This window comes from Thalia democratica, chromosome 9 (genome assembly GCF_965202585.1).
Source record: "Thalia democratica chromosome 9, ktThaDemo2.hap1.1, whole genome shotgun sequence".
NCBI lineage: Eukaryota > Metazoa > Chordata > Thaliacea > Salpida > Salpidae > Thalia > Thalia democratica.
In genome coordinates, this window is record NC_139173.1 from 20,697,574 (window position 1) to 20,716,066 (window position 18,493).

The window sequence follows — 18,493 nt, forward strand, 5'->3', positions numbered from 1 at the left end:
TTTTATGTTTAAGTTAGTATTATGCTAGAAAAATGTATAAAAAAGAACAGTTGGTACATTTAACAAGATATATAGCTATATTTTTAAGCATTTTAAAGTTAGCCTTGATAAAATAAAAATAACGTGGCTTTAGGTTTAACCAAAAATGTATACAACTGAAGCCTTACATTTTTTTAACATTGTTTCCAAGAAACTTTAGTTTTCTCTATATTTTTAAATAAAGTCTTTGTTTTTTCTTATTTTTATATATTGCTTACTGGACGACAAAAAAAAGAAGCGCCAATAACTTTGGTCCAAGGAACTGGTTTCGGGTCATACACCACGAATACAGGTTAGTGTCTTTTCCAGGACACATTCAAAATAATCAATCAAACATAATCTTCGAAAAATGTTCAAATTCAGATTAGTTATTTGCTAGAAAATGTTATAACTATATATCTAATTTTTTTAATAATATTAAATGTTTATCGAGATATGCTGCGATATAAAGCTAAAATTTTACACTTTTTCTAGATTTTTCGAAAATACTCACTTTCATAAAAATCTTAGTTTCTTGAAATTGTTGTAATTTAAAATTTTTATCTAAATGAAAAAAAGCTAAAGTTTTCTGAATTCAGAATGATGTCGACGTCAATTGTGTTTAAGACTTTTTTGTCAGTATTGTATTTTGCTGTGCTATATTTAGTAATAAACAACAATACTGATATATAAAGCTGAGTGGCATAAAACAATAGTGATGTCACTGATCAATACTAGCAAGCGGTTGCTTCGAGGTAAAGCATAAAAATATTTTTAGATTGTAACTGCAAAGTTTTCAGTTGCTGCTGACTGACTGAAGAAGAATGAAAACCGAGTCTTAGTTTACTGAAAGATTGTGGTTTGATGATTGAATTGGTATGATCAAAACTTAATGTTAAATTGAGCTTGTCTCACCGCATACTAAAGTCCTGGCTTAGGCTCTGTAGACTTTGTAGTTGACTATAAAAACTTGCAGCTCAAGTGTTTGTAAGGGTAACTTAATTTTATTAAACCGGTTGTAACTTGGAATTTATAAAAAATTTAAAAATACTTTATAGTCATGGTTAAGACACACTCAGGATATTTAAAGATTATAAAAATACAGGTCAGATTTTATATCTATTTGAGTTTTTTAGTTTTAAACAACTAATTTTTTTATAACTAGTTTTTGTTCCACTACTTTTTTATTTTAATTTACAGAGCTAACTTTTGTTGTTAAATAGATTTACTCGTGGCTAGCTAAGTTTATATAAGCCAAAGGCAGTGGTTTTCAACATTAAAATTAAGTGCACAAAGTGCATACTTATTGGCTGCTGTGTTTTTTCTAAACATATAAATTCATTTTTAAGTTATAGGATAGGTTTTGTTGTCATTAATAAAGCATACAACATTTTTCAATTAAATTATTACAACATTACACCTATGACAAGTTAATACCTTTTAACTTTGATATGTTATAAAACTAAAAGAGGACAATTGTATACACAACTAAGTAGTAGTTGTCACTGTCTGTGTAGATCAGGGTTTCCCAATCTTTTTTTTTTCAAATTGTCTCTTTGAAAAAATTAAAAGGGCTATTTTCCCCTCCAACAAGATTACCGTTTAAAACACCTAAGATCTTTTTTTTTTTGCTCATCATCGCAACTCAAGAATATCTAGTGGTTTTAAAGTTTTAAAATCCTTTCGCCCCTTTACCATTTATTACCCCCAACTTACTAAAATCGCCCACTTTGGGAAACCCTGGTGTAGACTGTAGAGTACGGTTTTCTAAACTTGATTAAAATGCCCTCTTTAAAAAAATAAAAAAAGCTATGGCCTCTTTGTACCAAGATTACTCGAAAACTACCATAAAATACATTTAAGACCTTTATTTTTGCAATTCATCATCAACTCCAGAATATCTAGTGTAAGTTTCAAAACTACCATAAAATACACCTAAGACCTCTTTTTTTTGCAATTCATCAGTAACTCCAGAATATCTAGTATAAGTTTCAAATTATGACCTCATGCCCCCCTTTACCCCCTGAGTATCTGACATGGTCCCCGAGGGGGCTACATGGCTGTATTTGGGAAACCCTGCTATAAAGCATTGCTCGTCAAATAAAAAACTAAAATACTGTGTGCAGCAAAGTCATATATAAACAACTGTAAACAACTTGTAGAAGATTGAAGAACTTCTGATCTAGAGAAATCTAAAATTGATGTAGAAAACTTGTAGTAGATTCTATAAAATACAGCACGTTTTTTTGATAAGGTTTTATACTTAATTGTAGTATTAATACATTTTTATAAATTTTTACAAAGTTTTAAAGTATTACTTAGGGCTATATGAACATATTAAAACCTTATTTATTTTAATTTTTGGCATTTTTTAATGTTAAAGAAATGCAGCTTTATTTAAATTAATGAACTAGTAAATATGTTTAATTTTTAAAAACTAAACATATATTTTCACATTAGGATCAAAGTACTTAACTACTTTAATTTTATTATAGGTTTATTTGTTTAATTTTGTTTATATATTGACTTGAGTTCTTACAATTGGTATGTATAATTACTTTTATAAGTTTTAAGTTACACATTTTTTATTAATCTTTGTGAAAATAAAGTAATAACATAATTGAACACTTTGAAACAATTATATTAATCGTTTAGCTTATAACTAAAATTTAATAATGTCTTGCAAAACTCAAGTGACAACAAAATCAGGCACTTTTACCTTTCATGACCAGTTGATTTCATATTGCAAAGCCAAAAAGTTTTGTGCCAGCAAAGGCGAAATTCTCGCTCCCATAACCAACAAGGAAGATCTTGAAGCTCTCAAGGAAGTCACCAGACAAAGTTGTTTCAAAGACAAAACGAAGAGGTGGAACACCTTACTCGACATTGAAGTTTGCAACGGTGTAGAAGTGAAAAAGGTCTTCACGAACGGCGTCAACTGGAACGAAAAACTGCACGGGCCTCTGTACGAAGAAACTTGGCACGCCCATAGCACCAACATGCGTAATGCCATTTTCAGAGGACCGACCTATGACAAAGTTGACATCATGGGAGACATGAGCTGCCGAGGACGCGTGGAGACCTTCATATGTTTGAAACCGGCTGCTGGGAGCAACCCAGAGGAGCTGGTGAAGAGTTCTGGTGTTCACTCGTTCAACAGCTTGGCCCTCTTGGCTTTTGTGGTTCCAACAGTCGCGTTCTTCTGCGCAGCATTTGTCGCCACCAAGTTGTACAAACAGTTGCGAATTCTGGAAGCCACGAAGGAAGAGGAAATGGTTTGAAAATGTTTACTCGTGAAATAAATTATCATACATAACCTACTTGTTTAATTAGGTTTATATACTACTATATATAAAATTCTTTTTTAAATTAATGTAGTATTATTGTATCAAAAAGCTATATCAATATTAAAAATACCTCCGTGTGGTATATAAAAACAGTTAAGGTTATAGGTGTTTCTTGTTAATTTCTAAACTTAAAAATAAGTAATAGTGCGTGTTTAAAATAAAATGATTATGCTAAAAAAAAGTAATTTTAAAAGGAAAGTATTTAGTTGCACAAAGTATTTTGTATTGTAATAAACAGCTTTAGGTTTAACCAAATAAACAATAAGTTATAAACAGGCTTGTTTACAAACTTTCTGCAACTATCTACTTACTAAAATAGTTTTAGAGTAGACAAAACTTGAGGCTCGACTTTAACAATAAGTTTAATTAATACAGTCAAGAATTTTGTTATAAATCGTATCATTAAAAAATTAAAGAACTAAAACTAATTTGTAACTTTTAATTAAATTATATGTCGCATAAATTTTCAAACGTATATAATGTTTTAAAACAAAGTACATTTTCTTATTTAAAAATCTGTCTTATATAGGATTACAATTTTTAATTTACTATAATTGCTATATGTTGAGCATAGTCACCGGATTTCTAAGATAAAATTGCCACACAAACACTTCAGCATGGTACTTGAATTTAAAACGAGCAAAGTTTTAATAACTTTTTAGAACTTTTTTTTTTCTGAAATGGTCTTCCTACTGTAGATTACTTGATGAACTTTCGAGGCACGTGAAATGTAATAAGCACGTGTGTCAATATACAAAATAATTTTTTTAAATGAAGTAAAATAAATCTTAAATATTCTTAGAGTGTTTTATAAAATGAGAGAAAAGATTATTTTGTTATGAGTAATTAACTTAAATTTTTTCTTGTAATTTATGTGTAAAACTAATAAAAATTTGTTTTTTTTCAATAAAAAATCATGTTGGAATTTCGATCCTTTGAAAGGTAAAAATGTTGTCTTAAAACTAAAATACACACTTTTCCTTAATATAAATAACCGTTCATTACTCTTTATATTATATTTCATTTATTTCTTTAATTTGATGTATTTAACTCTATTAAGATAACATATAAATTAAACTTAAATATTTAAGTATAAAACATTTAGGTAACTTATGAAGCAACTGATAAGTTTTAAGCCTTCTGTTTATAGCGGGCCTGATCTGTTGGACATAGAAATTTTCTGACCAATATTAACTTTTAAAGCTATATTAAAACAGAGTTTTTTATTTTTTATTGCACTATATAACAACAATGCAACTATTAAATTACTACTCTTTATTAGTACTAAAGATCATTTTTTGTAAAAGTATATTTTTATTTAGAAAATTAAATAAATGAATTTTAAGTCATCTACATTTTAGTATGTAGTTTAGTATACTTATACAACACGGACGATTGATTTGGATTATAAAAACGCCTAAAACTTAAAGAATAACTTCTAACAAAATCTAGTATTAGAGAGGATGTTTGATATTTGTATATGCTTTTGAAAAATGATATACGTATTTAAAAATGTTTGTTGCTACCATTTATTTCCTTTTTTAGTTACAGCTTTGCATTCTCTTATTCACTAAATTTTGTACCAACATTAAAATTCTAAACATACAGGTAAATTAAAGTTTGTGTTCTTTTTTCTAAATCAGCGGTTCTTAACCTTTTTTTCGTGTTTTACCTCTTTTTATAGGCTTTTCACCAAATTTACCCCTAAAATACAAAATAGTGTTTAGTTTTGAGGAAAAAAGCTAAATTTTTTGAACTTTAGAGCTTAACATAAAAAGAAAATTAAAAAATATTAAAGATTTTATTTAACTTCAAAAAATTTTACACTTGAATACTTACTTGTAAATAAAAAAGATAATTAATATACATTTATTTACATAACTTGTAATAAAGAAAATTTACCCCCTTATCAAGGGAATTTACCCCCAGCGGTAAGTTTACCCTAGGTTAAGAATTGCTGTTCTTAATAACTTTATAACTGGTATATTTAAAAAGAAGTAAAGTAAATGGTATTTAGTAAGGTTTTTTTTTAACTAAAAAATTTGTTAAAGAATTTTTGTTTACAAAAACTACAAAGTTGTAAGATAAAAAAAAGGTGTCTGTGACATTTGAAACCTTTAGTAATTTTCTAATCGATCATTACTAAATTATTATGCTATTTGTTTTTACAAAACTTGTTCTGCAAATAATGTTTAGCTCAAACAGCTCGGCAGTGTTTATAAAACTAAAAAGTAATACTCAAAATGTGTTTTGTTTTAGTAACATTATAAAACGCTAATAAATAAAAAAATAATTATAACAAAGAATGTAGTCAAGTTTTCTCATCAATTTAGTTAAAATCCAATTGTATTTTAAACATTTTACAGGCGAAATTTTGAAAATCTTGGCAGACACTCAGCGACCAGAGGGCTCCACCTATCACAGCAGGCTTTGGTGGCCGTGTAGCAGGAAATACTGATGGCTGGAAAAATTCAAGACGAAGAACTTTAGAAGTTCATTGAGAAAGCGGTCAGCAAAGAAAGGTGTTATGTGTTAAAAAACAAACCAATTTCGATAACAAAATTATTTATAGGTTTTTTTGCATTCGCTTTTCATTGCAACTGTTTTGTACTTAAATTTTTGTATTAAAACTTAACACAATTAATTACTTTAGTGGATTCAGACAAAAGTTCATTTTTTGTTTAATTTTTCTTTAACTAAGTATTAAAGCTAGAAAAATTAAATGTGATCATATTTTATATGTAGTACATAAACATAAGTTAGAAACTATATAAATTAATATACTCAATCATTAGAAAAACTAGAGTTTAATAATCAAAAGTTTATTCAACTGACTGTTATTTAGCTAACCTATAAGGATCTTCCAAGCTTTAGAGGTAAAAATTGTTACAATATTTTAAATAAACTTTTGATAAGTAGTACTAAAAAGTTTTAAAATGACTGTGTCAATGTTTTTTAGTAATTTATAGATAAAACTACGGGTAGAGGCAAATTTTTTAGTCGGTGTAATACTATTGTCAGAAAGTCTTTAGTGGGTCGGAGTGATTAAAAATGTTATAGAACCGTTTTGATGAAAAATATTCCGAGAGTTTTTATTCAAACAGATACTAATTACAAAACACTGTTTCGCCCTATAGCGCTTTTCAGTAACTTAAGTCTGAAAGTTTTTTGAACTAATAGGTGGAATATACTAAAAAAAGTTTTTATCAAGCTGAGAGATATAAATGTTTATCTTAGAAATAGAGTTAACATAAATATATGCTATAAAATATCAAAGTGATTCTTTGGAAGTAAAGTTGTAAGCAAATTGTCTTATTAATATGAGTGAACAAATAATTGACTACTTTGACATTGTACATGTTCTAATAGACAAAAACTAATTACATTTAATTAGCAGCATATATTAGAAGAAAAATCGTTGTTTTGGGACGAGTTATTACTCTCCGCAAGATTTTTTATCGTAACTACTTTCGTTATGATAAAAAAGTAAATTAATTAGTTACAAATAAATTCAATGACACTGATATTTTTCATATGAATTTAGTATAAAGTTTCTTATAGTAATATTACTTTTTTATGAAAAAAATAAATCTAAGCTCACCAAATGTAACTAAAATATATTTAGAACTAGTTTTGCGTTGATTAAATAAAAAAAGTAGTATTCTGTTTACTTAAAACTAAATTTAAGAATAAAAGATAACGGTGCTGTTTAACTTATATATACACAAATTTTACATTCATGAAGTAAAAAACAGTTACTAAAACTAAACAGAGGGTAAGAATTTGTCCTTAATGGTTTTAAAAACCTGACACATTAACTTATTTTTACTAGTTTCTTTTGATGTCAATAACTTAAAATACTTCAAACTATATTTTAATATTTATTAATAGTAAAAAACTAAGCACATTAATATACATCATTTTGTAATTATTTTGGAGATCATATGTATGTTTTAATTAACTGTTTTTGTTCTTTTTTAAGTCAGACAAAAAACAATTATTTTTTTAGTTTTCTAGCTTATTAAGTTAAGAGTAAAAACTTTTTATAACTGTCTAATTTTTCGTATGAATTTAAATTTGAACTAACTATTTGTACAAAAGATTTGTTTTATGTTTTTTATTTTTTATAAATTTCAACTGCTTTGGGGTATTAAGACTGAATATAACTTTTTTTTATTGAATTAATTTATAGAGAAAACTAGGAATTTAGCACTTTTTGTATAAACTTTGTTGGTGAATTACTAGCTTGTCTTCAATTTAATTTGAACAATTATTAATTATTAATATAACTAATAAACTAGCAAAATATTTGAAAGGTTGAGTGCGTATATTAAATAGTTAATATTTACAGTTTTGTCTAAGTTTTTATATGTCGTATAATGATAAAGAAAAACTTTTGTTTTTATGTATGGAGCCTAAACACCTTTTTTAAAATGTTAAAGGTATTATTTCAAAAGTAAGCATTAAATGCATTTTTTAAATTTGTATAACAAAATTTAACAGTATATTTTTAAACTTGTTTAAATATTTATCACTTAGAAAAATAAAAAAAAACAACATAAATTAACCTAATATAGATTAAATACTTTTTATTTCGACTGTAAACTTAGTTTTAAAACTTAAAAAACTATTTTATGTAATTTTTTGCTCTCAATATATTATAATAACAATGAATAAAGAAATATCCAACCTAATCATCTACAATAGCATTAATTTTGTTAAAAATAAAACACGAAAGCTTTAGTCTAAAAAAATTCTATTACAAAAAGACCTAAGGAAAAAACAAAAAACTCTGTTCAAGTACAAAAAAAAACGTACATAGTATCAACTGCTTTCGACCAAAATTTATACACGGAAACAAAGACTAAAATTTGTTTGTTTACTCCATTACAAGTTCACAATTACTTCATGAGTCCGACAAAGGAAGAATTTTTGGAGAAGTAGGTCGTCGTGCCGTCTTCCATGGCCTTCACTTGACTTGCGTCCGGCGTGACTATTTCTATTCCTGTTTGTTTGTCACAGTGCTTTATACCACCTCGGCTTTTGTGCTCAGAGATGAAAAATTAAAAAAATTATTTTAAGAGTTGTATTAATTATAAATATTGCTTTACAACGTTACCAAAACTTTTTGCTGCTAGCAAAATAACCCCTAAAATTTAAACCCCCATGGTAAGAAGGTTTTCAACTTTTCAGATAGAAACACAAAAACTTGTATAAAAACTTACAAGTCAATATAAAAACCAGCAAGTTAAAAATGCAAACGTTTACTCAATTTAACAAATCTGAAAACATCCAACAAAAACGAACCTTTGAGGGGAGTGAAGGCGACGGTGGAAGCCATGCCGGACTTGGCGTCCCTGACGGTGGACTTGCCGCCGTTTCTGACGGTGGACTTGCCTCCGTACCGCGACGAGATGGTGGACATCCCGCCGGGCACGCGGTTGTTGGCCTTGTTCAGCTTCTGCTGCATCGACTTGCTGATCCTCACCTTGGTCTTGCCGTCCACCTGCGCCTGCCGGATCCTCCCCGACCCCTTCTTGCCCAGCTGGCCCACGCTGAACCCGATGTCGTCCTGTGCGGTTGTGAAAAAAAAAATTGTCACGCGAAGTTTGTTGGACAGTTGAAAGCAAATTTTTAGGCAGCTTTAGTGTTTTAAAAAATTTAAAAAAGCTAATTATAAATTGCTATTTTTTAACACTGGTATAATGAAAATAAACAAAGCTTGACAGTAACTTTATGACCTTTCAGTATAAACAAATAAACAAACCAGACAATTGACTAAAAGAAAATTTACCGACCAAAAACTCTTAATCAATAAACTGAGAAGTAAATACATAAAAAAGTAAATACCTGGTAAGCGTCCTGCTCGATTTCGCCGAAGGTCATCCTGTTGGCCTGCTTGTGCATCTCCGTCATTCCCAGCCGCTCCTTCATGTTCCGGTACCTCCTTCCTCCCCGCTTCTTCCTCGCCACCTCCTTGGGAGCCGGCAGCGCTTTCAACTGAATTTACAAGCGAAGGTTATTTTTGATGGTTAATATATGCGGTTTTAAAATACTCCGGAAATCTTTGTGAAAAATAAAATATATAGTTTTTGTTTTAACTTAGTTTAATTTTATATCATGATCTAATCTAAATCTTAATTTAAAATCATTTTCATATTTATAATAAAACTAGTGTATAATAAAATAATACTACTACTTTTGTGAGAATAGCTTAAATACAATTAATATGGTAATTGGTTGAGTAATTTTGTTGACTAAAATTAATCTTAGATAAACTTCTATTTGATAAAGATTTTTATTAAGCAATTGACAGTGGACACTAAGCAAATTATTTTTATAAGCAACTTAAAAAAAATTGTCTTCTATATTAAAATGAATATTTCATTTAATACTTCACTGGTTTTAAAAATCTGAAATCATTAAAGATCTTTACACTACTACACTAAAAATTGAAAAAATTAAAAATTTTTATTAAAAGTTAAACTTTATATTATTAGAGTTTGACTTCTATTCGAATTTTTAATTTCATAATTTTTGAAACTATTTTTAAGATTTTTTTAGTTCATACAAATACTAAAACTCAGCTAAATGAGTTTTTAAATATAAACCATCTTACCTGATAGTATTTTCTTTTACATGAGTAATGTAAAAAGTAAGATGGTATCAAACAAACCTTATCTCAAACTACACTTGACTTACAAATATTAGTTTTTGCAAGTACGAAAAAAGCGTAGGATTCCCATATAAATTATAAATATACGATTGAAAAAACTTAATACTTATATACTTGTAATATTTAAGAAAAGTTTATTTTCAACACATCTATAAATGTACTGAGTCAATAACTGTTAAAAACGTTAACTTTAGAAGTTTTCTATTTTAACTAAAACTTGGTACAAACACTTGAACTAATAAACATTTTCAATATTTTAAACAAATATTCGTTATTTCATGATCATATACTCCTTCATGGTTGCCACTGATCAAGCTGAAAAAAATTTCCTGACTTTTCCTGACTTTTTACCAAAATTTTCCTGACTTTTCTAAATCAAACTCTTAAATTAAACTTATTCTAAAATACATAATCTAACACTTGAAACTATATAGGGCTTTCAGTCTAATTTTAATACAGGTTAAAAACAACAGTTTTTGCTGAATTCTATCATCAAACTTCTAGTACATCACTTAAACCATCTGTGTATGATTGACGTTTGTAATAAACAGCTCTATCAGCAAAATACTTGTATTATTACCTTATAAACACAGCTTGTCTGAAAAAAGACACATTTTTTTAGCATTTCCTAGCATAAATGTATCTAGATAAACAAACAACATATAAGGAACTTTTACATTTAAAACCTTGATTCTAAAATTATGCTAGATAAACTTTTGTGTATATATCACAGTTTCACTATGGAATTGTCCTTGCCACAGATCATCGATACTAAAAAGCTTACAAAATCTGCTTTTTCAAGTAGGGTACTTGTTTAATATGTTAATAGAAATTTTTTGCAGTTTTATTAAGTATATTTTACTAATTTATACCAGATGAAGGCATTAGAAATAAAATTAAATATTTTTGTAAATTTCTAGGAAAATTTTGGAATTTTTTTCTGACTTTAATGGACTTTTAATTAATTTTTACCATTTGAAGGCTTTGGAAAAGAAAGAATTTTGTAAATTCAAACTGACAAAATCTGACATTTTTTTTTAATTTTATCAAATTTCCTGACTTTTCCTGACTTTTGTCATTTTTTTAATTTTTCCTGACTTTTCCTGATTTCCTGACTTTTCCTGACCGAGTGGCAACCCTGCTCCTTAACTAATTTCATTATATATACGAAAACAAAGAAATATTAATATCAAAGCTCTTCACTTTTAACGATCAACAAAACTTACGCCTTTATTCAAAGTAAAACTTACCGAAACTCACTCAAGAAAGAAGCGACTTTGACGCGTTTGTCAAAAAAACGTGACAAAATCTCAGCGCAACCAGCATCTGCATATCAAAATAAAACGTGACATCTATCAAGTAAATACTAAACACTTTTGAACACAAACTGACCTGCTTGACGGGCGGCGGTTCCTGCCACTTGTCGAACTTCTTCAGTATGTCCTCCCTGAACGCCTCCCCCCTCGACGAGTCGTGCCTGGTGAGCGCGCTGTCTATTCTCGCCGCCAGCGTGATCTGTTTATTTGTTTCGAGTTTTACCGCTTAAAGTTAATATCGGACCAGGGATTTATGTGTGAATACAATTTTTATTAAATTAGCCTGTGACAGCCTTTAAAAAAAAAAAAGTGTGACAAAAAAGTGTTTGTTTCGAGTCTTACTGCTTAAACTTAGTAACGGACCGGGGATTTATGCAACAATTTTTCATTAAATTATCTTAAGCTTAGATTGAAAATTTTTTGAAGTTTACCTTAAATATGAGTATGTTTATAAAAATAAACAATTTTACACTCAAGTACTTTCGATTTTTATAAGTTTTGTAGAGTTTTATTTTACAAAAGTTACTCAACAACTACACTTTAGCTTGAAAACTTATAACGATATTTTTACAAACTTTGTTAGCGACAAGTCTAGCTCCCTTTCTTCTCAAATCGACAGGAAGATTTTGTAGAACGAGATCACTGTGGTAAATGAAACCTGTTTGATAAATTTAACTATATAACACTGTTTAAAGCTGAAATAAAAAACTAGGAGGATACTTTGGTTATAATATCTTGAACTTCATTGACTTCATGCTATTCTTGGGTAAACAGCTCAAATAAATAAAAAGTCACAAATCAAGTACAAAAAGAAAAAAATATATATATTACCAAAAAAAAATTTACACCAGAACGTAAATGACATAAAAACTTTTTTTAAATTTTATAACATTTTTCAGCTAGTTCAATCGAAAATACAAGCACTCCATAATAAATTCATCAAGAAACAGACCAGTGTGATTCTCGATGTTGGCGGAGGAGAAGCCGGACAGAGTCTTCTTGTGGGCGCCGAGCACCAGGATGTTGCAGGCAGGCATCCTAACGAGAGACTTCAGTCCTCCCGCGGTTCCCAGGATGCGGGCTGCTATCGATGCACCTATGATTTCAATTGTCATTTTAATGGGTCATGTAAAGTCTAAACTTTATTAACAAAGTAAGTTTTTCCATACTTTTTGGCATCAACTTGGTGCTACAATGTCCAAAATTTTATAGTGAGGATTTTTAAAAAAATATGCAGTAATTAATGAAGAAGTAAAAACTTAAGATAGCTGCTAATATAAAAATATGAATCGATCTATTTTAATTGAACGCTTTAAGTTCTTTATAAAACTAATATAAAAAGTTTTGCTGTAATTGGCACCATTTTAAGTAATAAAACCATTCTGAAACTTTTAAAGCTAGTCCAAGTTTATAAGTCAATTTAAAATAAAAATTAAACAAATAAAAAATTAAAAGTAGAAGCATATAGATTTAATCTTTGGTTTAGCTTTAACAGTAGAAAATTAACAAAAAATAAATGATAAATAGACCTTTGATTAGTAAAAAAATAAAAAGATTTTAAATAAGTATTGACTAAAAGGTAATAAAATGGAAACTGACCAATTATAGCAGAAATGTTGGGAGCAATGACCTCCATTTTTGACTCGACATACGTTAAAATGGTCATTTTTGATTCGACCAGCTCCTCCGCAAGTTGGCAAGCCTCCATCACGAGTTTGAGTTCGTCATCTGTTAAGGGTTTTCCCCTTGTGCTAGAAGCTGCCATGGTTACCACCATCACCTCACTTCCACTGATGACCTTTATAAGTTTTGAACTTGTCAGTTAAGACTTATGTTAACACTCAGAGTTACTAAAATTTAAACAACTGATAAAAAACTTTTTTAAATAGTGCAGCTGTTTTAAACATGTAGTAAAAAATTACTATGAGAGCAAAAAATACAAATTTAATTTAATGAATGTTTAAAAAGTTCTATTAAACAAAATTCAATGTTTCACAAAATCATACCTCACTTAAAGCATCATTATATTTTTGAATATCATCTAAGTTGTTTTGAATTTCCTTGATGATTCTAATGTAACTCATGGGAAAAACAACCAAATCTTCAAGTTCAGGAAAGCGTTTTTTGTATTTGTCCCTAAAAATATTGGTTAAATAAAACAAATAAGTTTTTAACAGTACTACTGATTCAAATCTTTTTAACAGTAATAAAAGTATCGAGGCAAAAAAGTTAGTAATAATACTTTAATAAAATTAAGCTTTGTTTAAATTTAGTTACAAAAGATAAATTAATATTTTTTAAAAACTCCAGGAGAGTTTTCATTTTAGTTTTATACTTAATATAATAAAATAAACATAAAAATATTATTCATATCTTTCTCAAAACTTACTTGCAGTACTTATGAATGATAACAATTTCATTGTCTACTTCCATAGCTAAATTGTTGGCATCAACAATCAGTTTGTACTGAGGATCAGAATCTGCAACGCCAATTTTTATATCGTTCTGGTTTTCATACTTTTTAATTCCTTCCATAACGTTGACAAAATGCTGTGTCTTGTTCAATCTAAATTTTTATTTAGTTGAGTTGTTTTTATATGTTTTTAAAAGTCAAGTATTTAAAACAACACAGTTTGAAAACCTTTATGTTATTTAATGCTATGACTTTGTTAAAACTTACTTATGCAGTTGCATTTATTTATTGTTACACAAAATAAAATGTTGGGTAACAAACTCATATTTAAAAGCTAGATTATTTATTTTTTAAAGAACAAAAACAACAAGTAAAAAACCTATTTAAATTTTCATTTAAACAGGGTTGCCACACTTAAAGTCGAAAAAAAACTCTTTAGAGTCATCATTAGTTTTTTCAAATCCTTAAAAAAGCATTTTTTACTTATCAAATAATATTAATTAAGTTGTTTAGCAAAACTGGTTATCAACTTATAAAATATTGAAATTAAATAAACTAAATAACATTCAAATACTATTAAAAAAAAAACTGCGCTAGGATTTTTGAGTTTTTTAATAAAACTATTAAAAATCAGTCTAAGTTCAAAACAAAATTTGAAATATCCTGAGTTATTTTGAGCTGCCCTGACTTATCCTGAGTGTGTGAAAACCCTGTTAAATTAAAGTTTTTTACATTTTTATGTTTACAGTTTGCTTAATTAATCTAGTTATAAACAGATTATAGAGTAATTAATTTATTAACAATTATCTATGTTTTTACTTAATCATAATTGAAAACTGAAGATATGTACGAGTACGTACAGACTAAGTAAATTTATAAAAACTTACAAATAAACAAATTATTTAATTTTAGAGATTTCTCTTTTCGTAATAGTCAAAAGAGCTTTTCAACCTTACCTAGAACTTTTTAAAGTTTAGGTATAAACGTTGAACATATTATAACTATAAAAAAATCATATCAAGTTTATATAAAAGTTTTTGGTCAGCTTATATTATCAAAATATTTGGAATTGGAAATGAACTAATTAAGCTTGCTTTTAAAGTTTGAAACATAACTGTCAGTTCAAAAGTACCAAGTTTATGCGAAAACATATTCTTAATGTAACCTAAACGTCTGAAAAATTAATTGCTAAAATAAATGTTTTCTTTGAAATTGTTTTAACTAAATAAAAATATTTTAATATTATAACATGATTTCCAGACCAATAAACACTTCTTTAATGAAATGTAATATCTGACTTTTTTTCAGGAATTTAAGCAATATAAGCTAAAATTGATTTTTTTTATTAATAGTCTTTGTATACATTTGTATAAACTGACATATATTTCAACTGCTAAGTTAAAGAATATTAAATGAGTAATTAGTCTTTGATTCTAAATAAAACTTTTACTGTGAAAAAATTAGTTTTGTTTATATAGTATTTATCTAAGCTTATTATACAAATATTAATAATAACACATTAAACAGTATTCTTTATTACGCTAACACATGTTTTTGTGTGTCTACTGGTTAACATTCTTCAACGAAGCTATGAAAATTTAGAAGTTACTCATAACTCTTAATATAGTTAAGTTTTTTTAATTTTTGTAATTATATTTTTTCTTAATTAATTATTAACACCTAAACTCTTAGCACTTGAGCAAGAAATCTCTCAAATAACTTTGCTAAGAATTTAAGTAAAACTTGTATGGGTCATATATTTAAAAACAATAATTATTTGGGAAAAAATATAACTACATCATGAAACTTAACTATACAAGTCTGTTAAAAATAAAAATTACTAAAAAAAAAAATTTTTGCATTTAAGTCTGTAAACCAAAAATCAAAATACGTTTGAAATAGGAGTTTTTATAAAAAAAATTATTTAGGCTTTTGGTATAAAAAAAAATAAATTGGAAAAAAAAATTAATTACAAGTTTAAACTTAGTTTAATCAGTACGTTTAATAAAAAAAAGTTTGAAAAAATTATTATTTTTAGAGAAAAACTTGTAAAACTAAAAACATAGAAAAAAACTCAAAATTTTTAAAATTATTTTCCTACTACAAATTAATTCCCACTACAAAGTTCAAACCCCAATTCAATAGAAATTATTGTGAAAAGCAAAGCAAAGAACGTTCTTTAGAATAAAAAAAAAGTTTAAAGTTAGCATTAAATAATTTAGAAATAATTGGTTTTAAAGTTTGGTTAAAAAAAATACAAAAAAAAGCCATTCAAGCCAAGTTCACGCTCGTTATAAAAATAATATGTTTTTAAAAGACTATTTTATTCTTATACTAATAAATTACAAACTGTTAAAATTTATATTAAATTATTTACCTAAAAAACTGTTTATTCAATCAAGTTTTCAATTGATTATTGAATACTACTAAAAGTAAAACTAGTTTTCTTTCTATTGAAAATAATATTTCAATATAAAAACAAACAAATGCAAACTAAAACAAAAATCTTGAGTTATATTAGGGGTTAAATGTAATATGTAAAAAAATACCATAGTACTATAACCATAAGAGTAAAACAACTGTTTTAAAGAATGAAAATTAGACCAATTGAGGCCATTATATTAATTTTTATTTTGTTTTGTAGACTTTTCCTAACTTCTGTATACTTCTCAATTCTTATTACTAGTTTATAATTGTTGCAAAATTTAAGCACTCTTACTCAGATGTCATTGATAATGACTCTTAACAAGTGACTTAACTAAATCAACAGCACATTAAATTATATTCTTAGTATTTTCTTAATCAATAATGAAAATGTTATGAATTCAACAGCACTAACTTGGCAACATTGAAAACGGAATCATCGTCTTCTGCTTCGTCAAAGTCAATATCCATGTCTCCATCATCGGCATCTTCAGTTTTGTTAACTTCGTTTTCAGTTTCAAAAAATCCTGGACCACTCTCCTCTAAATCTGCCGCAAGCTCATCAAACAAAGACATTTTTAGAAGATGTTATTTAAAATACCTATTAAAGACATGTTTGCTAAACTTAAAGTTATAAAGTTTTAAATTTGTTTTTATTTGATTGAAATTAACTTGATACTTAATACAGGGTTACCAAAAGTTTTTAGTTAATTTCTTCTAGGCTGTCTGAATTTCTTATAGGCTTAAAAAAAGTATTTTAGTTTATTTTTAGTAATTAAACTTGGGTAAAAATGTCTCAAGTAGTATTGCAACATTGAAAAAATACTGTTAAGCTACTTTATTATTTTTTAAATATAAAAACTTAAAGATACAAAAAAACTTTAACATTTATTATGGATCTAATTGAAATTTTGTTATTTGACATGTAAAAAAAGTTTAAAATTCTGCATTTTTTCTAAATTCAGAGTTGCCTTTATTATTTCTTTCTTTTTTATTGTTGTAATACTTTGTTTATTATACCATCTTAAGTTTTTATTTGTTTATTATTGTCAGTTTATTTATAAGTATTATTTTGATGAGTGTTTTTGTAAAGTTTTCATTTTTCAATTAATTAATTTCCTTTATAAATACTTAGTACATAATTACGATGACTAATTAATTACTTTCTCTCATTACTTAATCTTCCTATATATACTTGTGTGCTTTGTGTTATTTTATTGTGACTTAAAAAGCTCTGAAGATCCCTTTAGGAGAAACAGTGTCAGCTAAAGTAACAATTGTTAAGTAAGATTTTATTAATTAGTAAAGGTACTTAAAATGTTATTTTATAAATGCAAATTTTAATGATACAAAAAACAATGATAAAATTTTGTTTTTAAGGGCATAGGGGGGTGGGGTAGACACCTTTTTTTAGAATTTTATCTTATTTTATAGTTTTTACTAAGCTACAAGATTATTTTTACAGATTTTAAAAATTCAAAATATTTTTTTAGATATAGCCAGTCAAAGTCGGAGGCAACAATAGGTTCCTTATGGGAGCCGCAAACTAAAACAGCAAAAATAAACTATTACACTAAAAATCTATCATCTCCTACGGATTTTGAGATAACTATCTAAAACTTTTAGGAAATGTTCCTTGATATATTTAGAAAAGTCTGTCGGAAAGATTTTTTTTTAATTAAAAAATAAACAAAAAAAGTTTTTGTTATAAACTTGAAGTTTTGAAATTTTGCACACTAGATATTTTAATAAATTTAAGTAAACAGATCCAATTTAAGTAAACAGATCCAAATTGAGTCGGATCTCATCTCTGTTTGAAAAAAGTTCAGGATCCAGCCAGATCCTAATTTTGTGGACCTGGTAGTTCACTAATTTAAGTATGTGATTTTTTTAAGTTTTAATATTTCATGCAACTACAAGAAAGACTAAATCTTAGAAAACTCTACTTAAAATTATCAAATATGCACAAAATTTTTATCAGTGATCATTGTGCTTAACTTTTTCAGATGCTCTACTTTAGTGATAAAACACTAAGATCAGGTCTGTAAATCTATACTTCCAGACTTTACAGTTACATGAAAATACATTGGGTATATCTAAGCAGAGTTAGCCACAGGGCAAAAAAGTGTATCTAATAACAGGGTTAACAATCTTTGGATCAAAAAACTGTCCTGAGTTATCCAGAGTACTTTTTTTCTAAGCTAATATAAATCAAGTCTTTCAACAGAATTGGTTATAAAACAACAAAATATTGGAACTAAATCAATTATATCTCATTTTAAATCAATCAAATAAAATT

The 18,493-nt window shown here is 27.3% G+C and overlaps 1 protein-coding gene across 1 annotated transcript; it reads right to left on the reverse strand.

Annotated features, from left to right (window-relative positions):
• Positions 1-8,003: 8,003 nt before the first annotated feature.
• LOC145844648 (U4/U6 small nuclear ribonucleoprotein Prp31-like) lies at positions 8,004-16,783 on the reverse strand. Its single transcript, XM_082952051.1, has 10 exons — positions 16,610-16,783; positions 13,747-13,923; positions 13,364-13,493; positions 12,957-13,155; positions 12,310-12,453; positions 11,933-12,015; positions 11,434-11,556; positions 9,216-9,365; positions 8,673-8,937; positions 8,004-8,370 (listed from the first exon to the last, which is right to left on the reverse strand). The coding sequence occupies exons 1-10, from the start codon at positions 16,768-16,770 to the stop codon at positions 8,267-8,269; spliced, it is 1,536 nt and encodes a 511-aa protein (XP_082808177.1). The 5' UTR covers positions 16,771-16,783; the 3' UTR covers positions 8,004-8,266.
• Positions 16,784-18,493: the final 1,710 nt, after the last annotated feature.

Coding starts and splice junctions, on each gene's coding strand:
- LOC145844648 (XM_082952051.1), bottom strand. CDS start 16,770: ATGTCTTTGTTTGATGAGCTTGCGGCAGATTTAGAGGAGAGTGGTCCA. Junction 12,454..12,956: donor CAACATTTCTGCTATAATTG/GTCAGTTTCCAT, acceptor TTGAAATCATAG/GTGCATCGATAGCAGCCCGC. Junction 9,366..11,433: donor AACCGCCGCCCGTCAAGCAG/GTCAGTTTGTGT, acceptor TTGTAAATTCAG/TTGAAAGCGCTGCCGGCTCC.